Source organism: Leguminivora glycinivorella, chromosome 16 (genome assembly GCF_023078275.1).
Source record: "Leguminivora glycinivorella isolate SPB_JAAS2020 chromosome 16, LegGlyc_1.1, whole genome shotgun sequence".
Lineage (NCBI taxonomy): Eukaryota > Metazoa > Arthropoda > Insecta > Lepidoptera > Tortricidae > Leguminivora > Leguminivora glycinivorella.
This window is the reverse complement of record NC_062986.1, coordinates 11,912,534-11,927,240: the sequence shown is the minus strand read 5'-3', so window position 1 is coordinate 11,927,240 and position 14,707 is coordinate 11,912,534. Positions and strand designations below refer to the sequence as shown.

The 14,707-nt window shown below is 35.8% G+C and overlaps 1 protein-coding gene across 1 annotated transcript in view; it reads right to left on the bottom strand.

The window, feature by feature from the left end:
* LOC125234426 (semaphorin-1A) overlaps nucleotides 1-14,707 on the bottom strand; it is a 602,298-nt gene that overhangs the window by 117,991 nt on the left and 469,600 nt on the right. Inside the window, exon 3 of the mRNA XM_048140657.1 lies at nucleotides 3,092-3,097. Within this exon, the coding sequence (XP_047996614.1) occupies nucleotides 3,092-3,097 (6 nt within the window). The remainder of the gene's footprint in view (nucleotides 1-3,091; nucleotides 3,098-14,707) is intronic.

Sequence of the window (14,707 nt, the reverse complement as noted above, 5' to 3'; positions counted from 1 at the left end):
GTTATTAAAAAAAATATCATAATTATTGAACACGTGTGTGACAGCCTTTACCAATTCCTAATGTAATTTGTTTTGACATGTGCCGTCAATCACTTGACACTAAATTGAATGTTATTCTTAAGGGTCTGTCACACTAATAAATTCATTTATTATGTAAGAAAATGATGAAAACATTTTTTTTGCGAATTCAACTAAAAGTGGTATACAGGATGGTTCCTAATAATGAACCTAGCTACGTGTCGAATTTAACGGAAAACAAAAAAAAACACGGTGTAATTGAACCATTATAAAATATGATTCCAGAACAAAATTCATAGATAACGCTGACGATCGATTAAGTCCTGTAGGTATTTTGTTTATATGTACTAACAACCGATTTCTTATTTTCCATTGGTACTTTTACCTTAATCTGTAGTAAATCAAATTGTCTGTATTAATGAATATGTGTATGTATGAGTAGTTTTCCACCGAGACACGAAATGATGCATTTTCATTACCGGTTAATAAATTAGTGTGACTCCGTGCACAGACATTCGCCGGAGAAATTTAATTAAAATCCTGAATGCAGGTACAGGTGCGGCAGGACATTCTTCTCATACTATTGGACTAGTCCAGTATAAAGAAATTATAAACCCTGACTAATTAAATTGATAAAAAAAAGATGTCAGACATTTTTATTCAATAGTTCCCATCTATCTTTTGTCTTTATCATGATCAAATCCATGTCAGCATAATATTGCATTGTCATATTTTTTTACATACTCGTATTTATGCAACATTTCAGCTTAAATGGAAATCGGGAAAGTAGTCACATGTGGCTTTCAATATTTGACCACACTATCATACCTACTAACAAGACAAGTTAAACATGCTTGTAAATAAATTAGGAATTTTCTCTTTATAATAATATAAGCCAGACCTAAGTTTAAACGAGACCAAATTTTTTAGATTTCGTCATTAAATATGAAAAAGGTCAATTAAACAGCTTCATTTTCTTGTTGCACTCATCGTATTTTGCGCGCCATTTGAATGTCAGTTAAAAATAGTGAAGGCCGAATATCGAGGCTTCAAACCGGCGCCCACTCCAAATTAACGAACTCTTAAAAATGGCCCCTCAACGTTCACGTTCACGCGTCGGCAGTGCAGTGCCACGCATTAATAAATTGTTTATTCGGAACGTGCCGAGAATTTCAGCCCAAAATTAACAATCATGTGCATACTGAACATTTACAGAAACCGGACAAATTCCACATACCAAATTTTTAGAGTAACCACCCGAAAGTTATAATGAAAACTCCATTGAACTAATTTCGCCGGAACAACTAGTCTACTTTCGGTACCTCTGTAGTTTGCTTTCTGAATGGGCGTCGATTTGACGCTCGGAAGCGTGGCAAGCGCTAACCGCAACTTGTTAGTCTAACACTTGGCTTTGAAATAAAGCGCTGGAGCTGCCGAGGCGGCAGGGCGCATGCGATGTCCTTAATCGACCGCTTACTTTTTCAACATCGTATCTCAGTGAGCTGAATAGTTGTAAAAAGTGGTTTGAGCGGTGTGAAATAAAGTTCAAATTTCCAAACGGTGTAGTTTGAAATGCGAAGTTAAAAGAGTAATCAAAGTCGTAATGTCCCCTCAGCCGACGCACACTACTCGGCTGTATGTGTGCTCGCTCCGCAGTGAGCCAAAGCTTTGTCACGCGTCCGCATGAATGAGAGAGAGGCAGGATCAATATTTTGGGGTCTGCGAGCGCGGCTCATGAAATTTTTAGTAGTTTCATAATGCTTTGCTTTTGTCTTCTAATTACATTTTGTCACGGCATGCACTTTGACTTCAAACGCAGTCCACTGGGACGCAGTTTTATACGGATGGTGTATGGGAGTGGTGAAATGTAGGAGAAGTATGGCGTGTGAAGAAGATTGTAGAAATTGAAGTAACGATTGAGAGTGGTTTCAGATTGTGCGTGTAGTGCAAGCCTTTAGGGCTAAATAGTGCAGGTTAATTTGAACATAATAGATTTTAGAGAAACAGTGACATGCTAAAGGCTTGCTGTTCGTGTGTTGCCCATGGACAATAAGTACAATTACACTCATTGTATGTAATGTAATTGTTGAACACAATTGAATTCTGGAAACACATAATGATATTCATTATAATAGGTTCTACGTACCCATGTACTAATTTAATGTACACATTTATCTAATTGATTGATAGCTACATGAACACATAGATGCAAAAATCTGCATTTCACAAAAGAAAACTGCAAAATAAATGGAAACGGCAAGCAATAGCGGGGAACCACGATACCACACAGACAGACGCAGCAGACAGAGCAAAACATAGCTAACAATGAAAGTAAGAAGAGTCCAGATAGTATACAAAACATTTAAGGCGAACAAAACAGACGTAGGAAATGGTGCCGTGATTTGCATTATTCGAAATAAAAATGACCATAGCAAATAAGAGACAGAGTAAATGAAAGAAAAAATGAATTGAATTTCGATGACGGTTTCTTGAGGAATGAGCGGTGCTCATCAAATTTAGACTTAACATTTCCACGTTGCGGACTTCATTTATAGACGCGATGAATTTGAACTTTTATACTTGATGCCATCGCTCAGGGCTTTTTAGAACTCATACGTCTTAGTACCTATCTGCAACTGTGCAAATCAAAACTATTAACTATATTATGAGGCACTATTATAGGCGTCCATATGTTACGGTGACAGCTTTCCATCAGGCAGGCCGTATACCTGTTTGCCACCGACGTGGTATAAAAAAAAACTATCTTAGTATTGAGAACGAATATACACCATGTCTTTCAACTATCATGGTGGATATGGTGGTATTAAATTTTTTACTCAAGGCACAATGGTATTTATAGTTTCAACTAGACCCAAAGCTTCTAAATAGCCCTTCGCGATAGCTTATCATCGCATTGCAGAAACAAAATATCGCAGAATAAATGAAGTCCGACCATTACTTACACGCATCAGTTTTCAGCCAATTGAGAACTGAAAATAAATACGACAACAAACATTCGATAATTCTGATACTTGAGTACCTTAAGAGTCCTTCGCCAAGAGGCAAGACTCACCTGAAACTGAAGAAATTTACTAGTTTAAAACACGTTCATTCTTTATACTTATTACGAGAAGCTAACTTCATTATGTTTTATTCCGTTTTATGAAAGCAGATGCATTTTTTCTCTTAAATAAAATATTGTTATTCTCGTTTGTAAATTAAAGATACCGAGTATCGGCATTTCAAGTTAACAGAACTGTAGGTATTTTATTAATATTTATTTTCATTGCACAGGACTAATCTAACAGCCCAATTCGGATTTTTATAACAGGCTATAAAATTAAATAAAATAGTTACGTATTTAGGTATGAAAGGAAAGAAAAAGAGTAGTGTGACTACAGATAAAATAATATTTTCATTACGAGTATAAGATACAGATGTAGTGCGAAAAGGGTTTCTCTCGTATTTTTCCGGAAACGTTCGTATTTGTCATGCTAGTTCAGTAAATGTCAGTAAATCTTGTACTGAGACTGACAGAAATAGCATGACACGTTCGTACGTTTCCGTAACAATACGAAGGCATTTTGCACTACATCTGTAATTAAACTAGTGTTCTTGAAATAAATAAGGGTTAGATCTATCTAGATTCGTTAAGGATATGTTTTGTCAACGTTAAATGTGACGTTTCTTCAACCAAAAACGTCAATCTTGACACTGACAGTTCTAAATCTAATTCATAACCTATTATTAAAATAACTAACGCCTAAAACTCATTATGATATGAGCGAGTTGCACGAGCGGGTTGAGTTTGAGTATCCAAAGTATCCATGTTACATATCTATATCATAATCCATTTTTAAGTTACATCATCATTCCCTTGCCCTTTTCCCATTATTTGGGGTCGGCGCAGCAGATCATCTTCCTCCATTTCTCTCTATCAGCCGTCATTTCCATACTAATACCTTTCACTCTCATATCGTTGTTCACACATTCCATCCATCTTTTCTTAGGCCTTCCACTACCATTGTATCCATCCACTTTCATATTTACCACTCGTTTTATAACATTGCTTTCATCCCTCCGCATTACATGCCCATACCATGCTAACCTGCTTCCTCTCAATTTCTCTGTCACTGGCGCTACTTTCAGGCTTCCTCTTATATACTCATTCCGTATCCTATCCAGTCTTGTCACACCACACATCCATCGCAACATTCTCATTTCATTCACATGCAGTTTTCTCTCATCATTCGTCTTGGTGGCCCAGCACTCACTTCCATACAGGACGACAGGTCGGATAACTGATTTATAAATTTTCCCCTTCAGCCTGTTACACTTTGGTAGAAATACCTCATTCACACATCTGTGTGAACATATAAATAAAATTATTATTAAAGTACAATTCAAACAATTATACAAATGATATAAAAGTAAATCGCAATAACAAAGCCCCGGATATACCATTAAAATATGTAGTTCATAAAGTATCAGCCGGCCTAGCCGAAGTGACAATCATTGATGCTACGTGGCGATCGAAACACAGTTTGGCTCTGTCGCGTCACTAATAGCCTAAGAACGGTGCGATATTTTTGAAAATAATTCTACAACAGTAGTTTTTTTTCATATACAGCGTTTAATCGCAATTTAAAAAACCTATATTTTCGAATCCACCAATAGTTTGGAATGGAAGATATTAAAAAAAACTACGCCCAAAAAATAAGCGTTTCCTTTCAGCAAAATACCTCACAGTAATTTAATGGTGGACATATGTAAAAAAAAATCAGTTTTAAGGTTTACAACCCGAAGCCACCTAAATATATGACGGGAAATAAGACTTTTTTTAATGATATAGAATTTTTGAATTTTTTCTAACGTGCTCTAGAGCAAATATAACAACAGATATTTTTAAGCAGAAATGAATAGCACATAATATCTCAGATATTTAGCATATAAAAACCACCAATATATTTATATGGAAATAAAAAAATCTAAATATTTGACCGGGCAAATTAGGAACAGATAATAGTACGAGGTTGACTTTTACTGTCCCTATTTAACAATATTAACAGCATGATAATCCACCCAATAAGTTTGACCTTTATTTAATACTTTAATTTAACCCAACATTAAAGTTGTTGTCGTTGATTATTTTTACTTTTATAAGATAAGTGCTTGGATACCTTGGGTAGGACATACTTGCATGTTTAAATTACATACTTTTTTATCATTGTATGAAATACAAAATAAGTGGTTCAACATAAATGGTGGAGGGTAGAATAATTTTCTGCCAACAAACTGCTGTGCAGTTTGGCAGATAAGTACAAACCTTTTTTGTAATATTTCTTTGTTTATAACGAAATAAAAAAAAATAATATTTACATTTTTTGCGTGGTTTGGTTTGGACCTTAGTGTCTTACATTTAGGAATCCATATTTTATTCTGTTCTTCTATTACACATTAACGTAAATGAGGAGGCACACTGACATTTTACCCCGCCAGGCGGCGCCTATGCAAGAGTCTAGGCATGTCACTGTCATTCATATGTGAGAGAGAGAGAAAAAAACATAATTATCAGCTTCTCGCTCTCACGTCTCACGGACTAATAGGGTGGCGCCATCTGTCGTATCCTTTGAGTGTTCCTTCTCATTACATGCCTATTTCTACATAAGTAATATTTTAGGTAGATTAAAAACAGACGTTTCCCACCGATAATAAAGTCCAAAGTAATTTAAAAAAATACATATTTATTTTAGGCATGCGATTAAAATTTGACAGTCGTCGAAAAGAGTATATACTTGTCAGTACATACATCTATCTCACGTTTTTCTCTTCTACCATTTGACAGATCTCCGTCATCTTGTGAAATGTATTCTTCCATTCTTCAGAATCGTTGAAGCAACGCTTGTTACAAACACGCGAAAGCTATGCAAAGTCTAATTTCGACCCATAAGTCACGGCCAGGTATAGCCCCGGCGATTATCGTTAGACTTACAAGCCACAGGTCACGGGTTCAAATCTCAGTCGTCGCATACGTAGGTCGTAGATATTACAGCTTTTTTAATTCATTTTTTTAATGTTTTATTTATATTATAAGTTGATAAGTACAAGCTACTGCAATGACATTAAATACAAGGACGCACAATTCATAACAAAAATGTTTTAAAATTCTGGGTCTAAATTGCATTTATAACATTCTTGTTGATGCTAATAACGTTAACTTCTTTTCTGTTTAGGAAAAAAATCGTTCATGCCATAACCAACTTAGTGTATAAAGACCTAAGTATCAAAATTGCAAATGGAACTGCGACACACTAAAAACTCTTTATTAAAATACCTTTTGTCATAATATGCTCAAATGACTTAAATGTCAAAATGAATTGCGAACGAATATTGAACGAATGGAGCCGCTACCAATATATAATATGTATGTAGGTATTAGATACTTCCAATTTATTCCATAAATAGAAATACCTAAAACAGGCCGCAATTTTACTTCTTCATTACATAAACTTTAAAAATACCCTACTCTATCATCTTTATCTTGGTCACTTGTACTACGTTTATTACAATAAATGTATGTAATGTATGTATGTGTAAATTTCCTGACATGTCACATCTTGTTGTCACAAAGAAAAATTTACAGGGCTTCCAAGAATCTCGAGCTGGAAAGATACAAATTAAAATATTTTCTATGAAAATAATTAAATTCGACAGCAGACAACCCAAAGGTTAATCGGATTTATTTATTATAGGCATTTGATTTAAATTAAATACCAGTGGCTCTGATCTGATAGTGGGATATTCTTTGAAATTTATTTTCAAAAGGAGATTTAATGTTGGTAATGCCAATTGCCATTCAAATAATATTAGAAGTATCTACGCGAGTGTCCAAATTTAATTATAGGATAGCACATATTGAAAGTACTGTAATATGGGTACAGAAGCCTGCCTATTGAAATATAAAATACATAGCAAAAAGTATAGAAAGAACCTACTACTTTTCGACTTTTTATTTACACTACATACCGACCATACAGCTGACTCTAATTAATCTTGGTTTTCAAAAGTGTAAAATGTAGACCTAAGTGCGTTTTCGCATTATCCGATCCGATATCGGATGTCGGACCGATATCCCATACATTACAGGCGGAATCTTGGATTCATCTATTGATATCCTTCCGACATCCGTTATCGGATCGGATAATGTGAAAACGGTCTAATAGCGACTCAATTAGTTTTTGTTCCTTGACGGTCATTAATTTGAACTAATAAAATTATTTATTTAAATCTATATAATTACAACGAGTATTTTAATGTATTATACATTCATTTTGTAATGTTATCCAACGAAATAACTTATAGAAATATATTCTACCCTTTTTGCTTGTTTTCCGATTACTATTTAGCCAATTTTTCATTGAGTCATACCATGGACTTTCAATAGGGACTGAGCTCACACTTTTTTTGCCATAATAAATTGAACTTTATCACCGGTGCAGAAAAACGTTCTTATTAGGATAGTAAAAGTGTATCCACATGAGAGGGTCAAAGTTGAGGCTGTGGTGTCCCTCTCGCACGTGTGACCAGTGTTAAAGAGATTACTATAGTAGTAGTGTTTTTACCTGTATGATAACTAAGTTAATAAACTTCTTAAATGATTTTTGTATTATATCGAGGCAAGGATTAATACCTTGTAGCGAATTGGTAAGTCATTATTATGAAGCCATAAAACCAAAGATTTGCGCAATTAAAAAAAAACCTTTAATTCGGTATTAGTAGATTTGGTATTAACTTTGAATATTGACTGGTATCCCCAAATAATGACAGTGATGACGTCATTCAAATAATTTTGACAGTGGCAATAAGTGCGAGAGGGACACCAGCCCCAACTTTACCCTCTCATGTGGACACACTTTTTGGCCTACCAACTCAATCTAGCATAATAATATATAAATCTATGAGTCATACCGGACAACTGTCACTGTACATTTGTAATCCTTATTACAAGGGCATAACGTCTAGCGATGGTTAGCTAAGACAGAGTATTGCGGTTGCGGGAAGGAACGATGTTGAACTTTACTTCAATCAATACTAATACTGAAATACAGTTTTCGACCTTATTGCATTACATGTGTCTAATAACATTTTAAAATGGCTAGGGAATTAAATATCTTGACTGTACCTAAATTACTCACAGCGTTAAATAAAATGTTATATACAACAAAAAAAAACAATATTTTAAATAAAGGGGGTAAAAAGGCGGTAAAAGAAAAATAAAATAAAAATAAAAACCAAAAAAAGTTAATTTCGACTGCCGGGGATCGAACCCACGACATCAGGACCGTCCGTCATTTTACGTTACGCTAGTACAACCTGAGCTATTTAAGCGATAGAAGTGGCGACGAAATATATTATTATACCATGATGTAATGAAAATGCGGTTGAATACATGAGTCACTTTTGAAATAATGCAGGAAATTACATCGTCAATGGTAGAGAGTTTGTAGGTAAGAAGATTATGAAAATACTTATTTCAGTACGTACGTATGTGGTTTTAGCGCTTCTTGGCGAGCATTAAAAGGTGGATTAATTTTTATTCTTCTTTATTATGATCCTAACGAAAAGTCTGTTCCAATTTTTTTGCTTATGTAATTTTTGCCGTGAATGTTATTCCGAGCTAGTAAAATATTGAACATCCGTCTTGTTTTTGGGGTGGTTTCAGTTTTCATAGTGTTTCAACACATAATGTATATACAAAACAACCATAACTTCACTTGTCCTTTTTAGTCCTGCGGCGCTGGCTATATTTTGGGTCCTAAGTTAAAAAAATATTAAAGTTTATTTTGTTTTCGTTTATAAATACTTTGCTAACATATAAAATTTAATATTTCGTTTTGGGTCACATTCCTAGGGTGCTTTTTCAGTAATTTGGTAATTTATGGTTATAATTTTTAATTTTACCTAATGTGGTCAAAAAAATATTCGAGAGAAAAAATGTAACTGTAATGCATTTAGTATGACATTTTTAGCGTGTATACGTAGTTTGTGTTAATTTCCTCGAATGCTATATGACAATTTGTCATACCTAGCGAAACAGACGCAAAAAAATATTCATGTTAAAAAAATTAGTAAAGCCGCATTAGCTCCTTTAAATATATCAATAAACTGAAATTGTGTTTTTCTACTCCAATGCTTTATAAAATTTGCGATAATTTAGCTAAAATAGGTTCTTACCATTACAAAAAAATATTAAAGTTACTAGAGTTCACATCTTAATAACTAAAAAGACAGGGTAAATAAGATACATGAATTTGGGTCAGTTTAATAGAATGCTTCGAAAAATAATACGGTATTAATATTTGCGTTCGATCAAGTCAAGCGGGCGCGTCCGCGCGGCCGTGGCGCGGGAGCAGGGAAGGGCAATGACCTCTCTCGATATTCGACAAACCGCACGTTGCGTACAAAACGCAAATTTATTTCAACTGTGCACCCGAATCACGCTATTTAATGCTAAGCCTGAAAAGGTTGTATTTGATAAGACCACTAGAGTAGCAATTTTAATTAAATATACCTATTTTCCACATGCATCAATAAAATAATTTCATTTCTAAATAATAAATTTAGTATGCAACGTGGAATCTACTACTACTACTGTCAAATAATTAGTCGATTTATCTTCTAAGTACTTTAAAATTATACTTATATTAAGCGTGTCACTCACTATGCAGATTGAAGAGCGCTTATCTTTCAATATGAATCCACATATATTGGGTTGGCACAAAAGTAATGAGACACTTGGTTTACGTTTTATATTTTTTATTATTATTACAATACAAAAAACTTAGTCGATGATGTAATCACCATTAGCATCTATGACTTCTTGCCAACGATCCGGCAAAGTTTGGATGCCTTTCGCCCAGAACTCTGATGGCTGTGCCTCGAAAAAGTTGTTCAACTCCACCTGTACATCATGGAAATCATTGAATTGTTTACCCCGCAAATGTCGTTTCAGGGCTCTAAACAAATGAAAGTCTGATGGTGCGAGGTCTGGAGAATAAGGTGGGTGGGGTATCGTCTCCCAGCCCAAGTTCTGCAGCTGTTGGCGAACGGTAGATGCGACATGAGGTCGAGCGTTATCATGTAGTAAAATTACAGTGGCTCGTCTTCGTCGTTTTTTCTTGATAGCAGAAGATAGTTCGGTTAGCTGTGTTGAATATTTGTTAGCGTTTACAGTTTCATTGTGTAATAGTTCATGAAACAGCATGCCTTGCGAATCCCAGAAACAACAAAGCAAAACTTTTAAGCGGTTCTTTTGACTCAGCACCGGTTGAGTTGGTGGCGTTTCTTCTTGAGGCAGCCAAAAAGCACGACGTGTATCGTTCTCATAATAAATCCATAATTCATCTCCCGTAACCAGATCAGTCAAAAACTCTTTACGTCGGGGTCGCAGCAAAAGTGATTGACAGATGGCGACACGGACTGCACGACTGGCGTCGGTAAGGATGTGTGGTACCCATCGAGCCAAAACTTTTCGATACCCAAGCTCATGCAGATGGTATTCCACAGCGTGGTGACTGCAGTTAAGTGCTTCCGCTAATTCACGAGTAGTAGCATCAGGATTCGACTGTAGTTCGCGGCGTAAATCGTCATCATTGAATGCAGATGTGGTCGCCCTGAGCGTGACTGACTTTCAAGGCTCCTGTCTCCTGATTTAAAACGGTCAAACCATCTGGACACCGTGGCATGGCTTGTACTTCCAGCGCCCAATGCAGTGTTGATATTGTCAGCCGCAGCCCGCGCACTGTGGCCTAACAAGTACTCGTATAAGTAAAGTGTTTGAACTTGTCGCTCGTCCATTTTATTTCAATCTAACTAAACCAATCACGAGGGCGGCTTTATATACCCTCACATTAGAAGTACCTAGAATGTTCTACAACATACTAGAATATTATCGAAAACAATTAACTTAAGAAAGGAAATGTATAGAGTTTTGTAGAGTGTGTCATTACTTTTGTGCCAACCCAATATAAAATAATATATAATTCAATGAGCTAACACACGCACCGCCGATTATTTATATTTTATATTGAAGTACATGTGGGCATCGACGTAGGTACGTCTATGCCCACATGTACTTCAAAATATTATATCATAAAACGGTGAGGAATTTATCTGTATAAAATACAGGATTATAAAGCAAAATACAGGATGTACTTTTTATAACCGGCAATATTTAAGGAGGTGAAGTCATATCACTGTTACCGAATACAAAACACTAAGTAAAACTGCATCATAGTAAAAAAAAAAAACGCCCAATGGACTTGCCTCGCGTGACGTCACGTAGTGTTTTTAACCGTCGCCTCAAATCTTTCAAGAAGGACGGTTCTCAAGTCGTCTGTATGTTTTTTATTTTATGTTTGTTCCTCGATATCTCCGTCGTTACTGGACCGATTTTGAAAAAAATTTTTTTTTATTGAATGAATATGCATACAGATTGGTCCCACTTTTCTCAGAACCCAGTTCTGATGATGCGATCCTGGAGAAATCGAGGGAACTCCTCAAATCTGAAAGGTGTACATATGGTGATTTTTGTGTTTTTAAAGGAACAGCATGCACTTATGTACGGAACAGTGACATTTGGTGCAGTGGAACTGCTGATGATGGCCAGAACGGAACTCTTCAAATCTGAACGGTACGCTTATAGTGACTTTGGTATTTTTCTAAGAACAGCATGCACTTACATCCAGAACAGTGACATTTGGTGCAGTGGAACTGCTGATGATGGTCAGAACCGGACTCCTCAAATCTGAACGGCACGTTTATAGTGACTTTGGTATTTTTACAAGAACAGCGTGCACTTTCGTCCAGAACAGTGACATTTGGTGCAGTGGAACTGCTGATGATGGCCAGAACCAAACTCCTCAAATCTGAACGGCACGCTTATAGTGACTTTGGTATTTTTACAAGAACAGCGTGCACTTTCGTCCAGAACAGTGACATTTGGTGCAGTGGAACTGCTGATGATGGCCAGAACCAAACTCCTCAAATCTGAACGGCACGCTTATAGTGACTTTGGTATTTTTATAAGAACAGCGTGCACTCTCGTCCAGAACAGTGACATTTGGTGCAGTGGAGCTGCTGATGATGGTCAGAACCAAACTCCTCAAATCTGAACATTGAGAAATAATACATAGATTACAAAAGGACTTTTAAATAAGACAATTTTTAATCATGTATTTCTTATTTTTAAAAAAGAAACAACCCCAATGAATGATCGATTAACGTTACACCGTTACGCCACCGTTTTTGACTTTCCCAAAAAAAAATTCTCATTCCTATTTTTGGCCTCCGGTTTTACCTCGTGCCAAATTTTACCGCGCTCGGACCGAAGATAAAAAAATCAAAGTCGGCCATTTTGAAATAGTGTAGTTCAAGCTTTTTTGAACTTTTTCCAACCGTTACGGAGATATGGTTATTAAAAAAAACTTCCATACAAATTTCAATTTGCCTTCAAAGACTATCTTGAGGCGGCTGTCCACCCGTGTGCCGAATTTCAGCGCGCTCGGACCATTTTTAATTAAATATAAAAAAAAAGTCGGCTATTTTGTTTTATTTTTAAATGTCATTCGATGGATCTCAGATGACTGTACAACATTTGTTCAAGCACTTTTAACTTATTTGTATTATTATGGAACCATGGCGACTAAAAAAAAACCTCCACACAAATTTCAATTGGCCCTCAAAGGCCGCCATTTTGAATTTTTCAAAAATATTCTTTTTGAATACTAATTTTGAGGTGGCCATCCACTCGTATGCCAAATCTCAGCGCGCTAGGACCATTTTGAAATAAAAAAAAAGTATTAGTAGTATTATTATTAGTAGCCATTTTGAATTATTTTTAAGTATAACTTTTTTCTACTCCGAGACTTGTATGACATTAATTTGGTCGAGCACCCCGGCTAACTCTTACGATTTAAAAGTTGCCATATAAAACAAAAGTGGCCAGTTTTCTCACATTTGCAGCAGTTTTAGGATTCCGTAGTCAACTAGGAACCCTTATAGTTTTGCCATGTCTGTCTGTCCGTCCGTCCGTCCGCGGATAATCTCAGTAACCGTTAGCACTAGAAAGTTGAAATTTGGTACCAATATGTATATCAATCACGCCGACAAAGTGGTAAAATAAAACGTAAAGCGGGGACTGGTTTTCTTTTTATTCCAACCCCAACGTGTTATATATTGTTGGATAGGTATTTGAATAACGGTTTAATAAAATCGTTTTTTGGAAATATTAATATTTTCGGAAATAATCGATCCTAAAGGAAAAAAAAGTGTGTCCCCCCCCTCTAACTTATGAATCATAATATGTTTAAAAAATATTTAAAAAATCACAAAAGTAGAACTGTATAAAGACTTTCTATGAAAATTATTTTGAATTTGATAGGGTCAGTAGTTTTTGAGAAAAATACGGAAAACTACGGAACTCTACACTGAGCGTGGCCCGACACGCTCTTGGCCGGTTTTTCCAAAAAAAATTTATTTCATTCCAATCAAGGCTGCTTGGAGATTCTACTACCAAAATTTGAGTGCTCTACGACAAACTTGAAAAATCGTCAAAAATAGTCGGCCACTTAGAAAAAAAATGGCGGCGTCAAAAACAGCCCAAGATCCTCTATGACATTTGGTCGAACACCCCCCGGCTATCTCCCGCCGTTTGGCCAGGCCGTCCAATATTTTTTTACCCGGAATAGGTAGACCGACGTTCGGATTTCTATAGGGTCGCAGGACAAACCTCTATACGGCCACACTAAACACTGCCACCGGCGGAACCTCCTTCTGGCTATTTTTGGAAAAATGTCAGTCGTGTTGTAGCTTTATATTATAATAGCTTTTGCACGCGGCTTCGCTCGCGTTAAAAAGAGACAAAAAGTAGCCTATGTCACTCTCCATTCCTTCATCTCCACTTTAAAAAATCACGTCAATTCGTCGCTCCGTTTTGCCGTGAAAGACGGACAAACAAACAGAAATACTTTCACATTTATAATATTAGTACTTATGGATAGATAAATGTGAGTAAAAAAATTACATACCTATTTTGATTACCATTTTTTTTTAAGGTAGGGTTAAATTCTTAACCAATTGGGATAATGTCGAAAGTCTGTGAAAAGGATTCTTATGCCATATAATGAGAATAATAACAATAATGGCTACCGCAGTCTCACCACCCGTGTTTGCACACACGCGCGCGCACACAGACACACGCGACTTTTGTTTTATAAGGTGTAGAGATATATTATACCGCCGTGCGCTTCGTGTCCATTATAAATGAAAATTAAGGAAAATATGGGAAATAATATTCAAGTTACAATTTATTTTACTGTTTTTGGGTTTTGTATTTATTTGCATCCATAAATATTTACCGTCATAAAAATTACACCCTGTATTGTGTAACTAAAAACTGAAATCAATAGTTACAATAATATTAATCACGGTATATGAATAGGAGTGCCGAATCGAATTAGGCACTTCAATATCGGAACAAAGGGTTCCGGAAATTCGAGGGAAATGTAAAATAAAATAATAGTGCATTAGGGTAATTCCGAAAGTCGTCTAATTACGAAAGTCACATAAAAATCACTATTATTTCCATCATATCAAGATTCCCTTTTCGGAATTACCACAGCATTTTTGT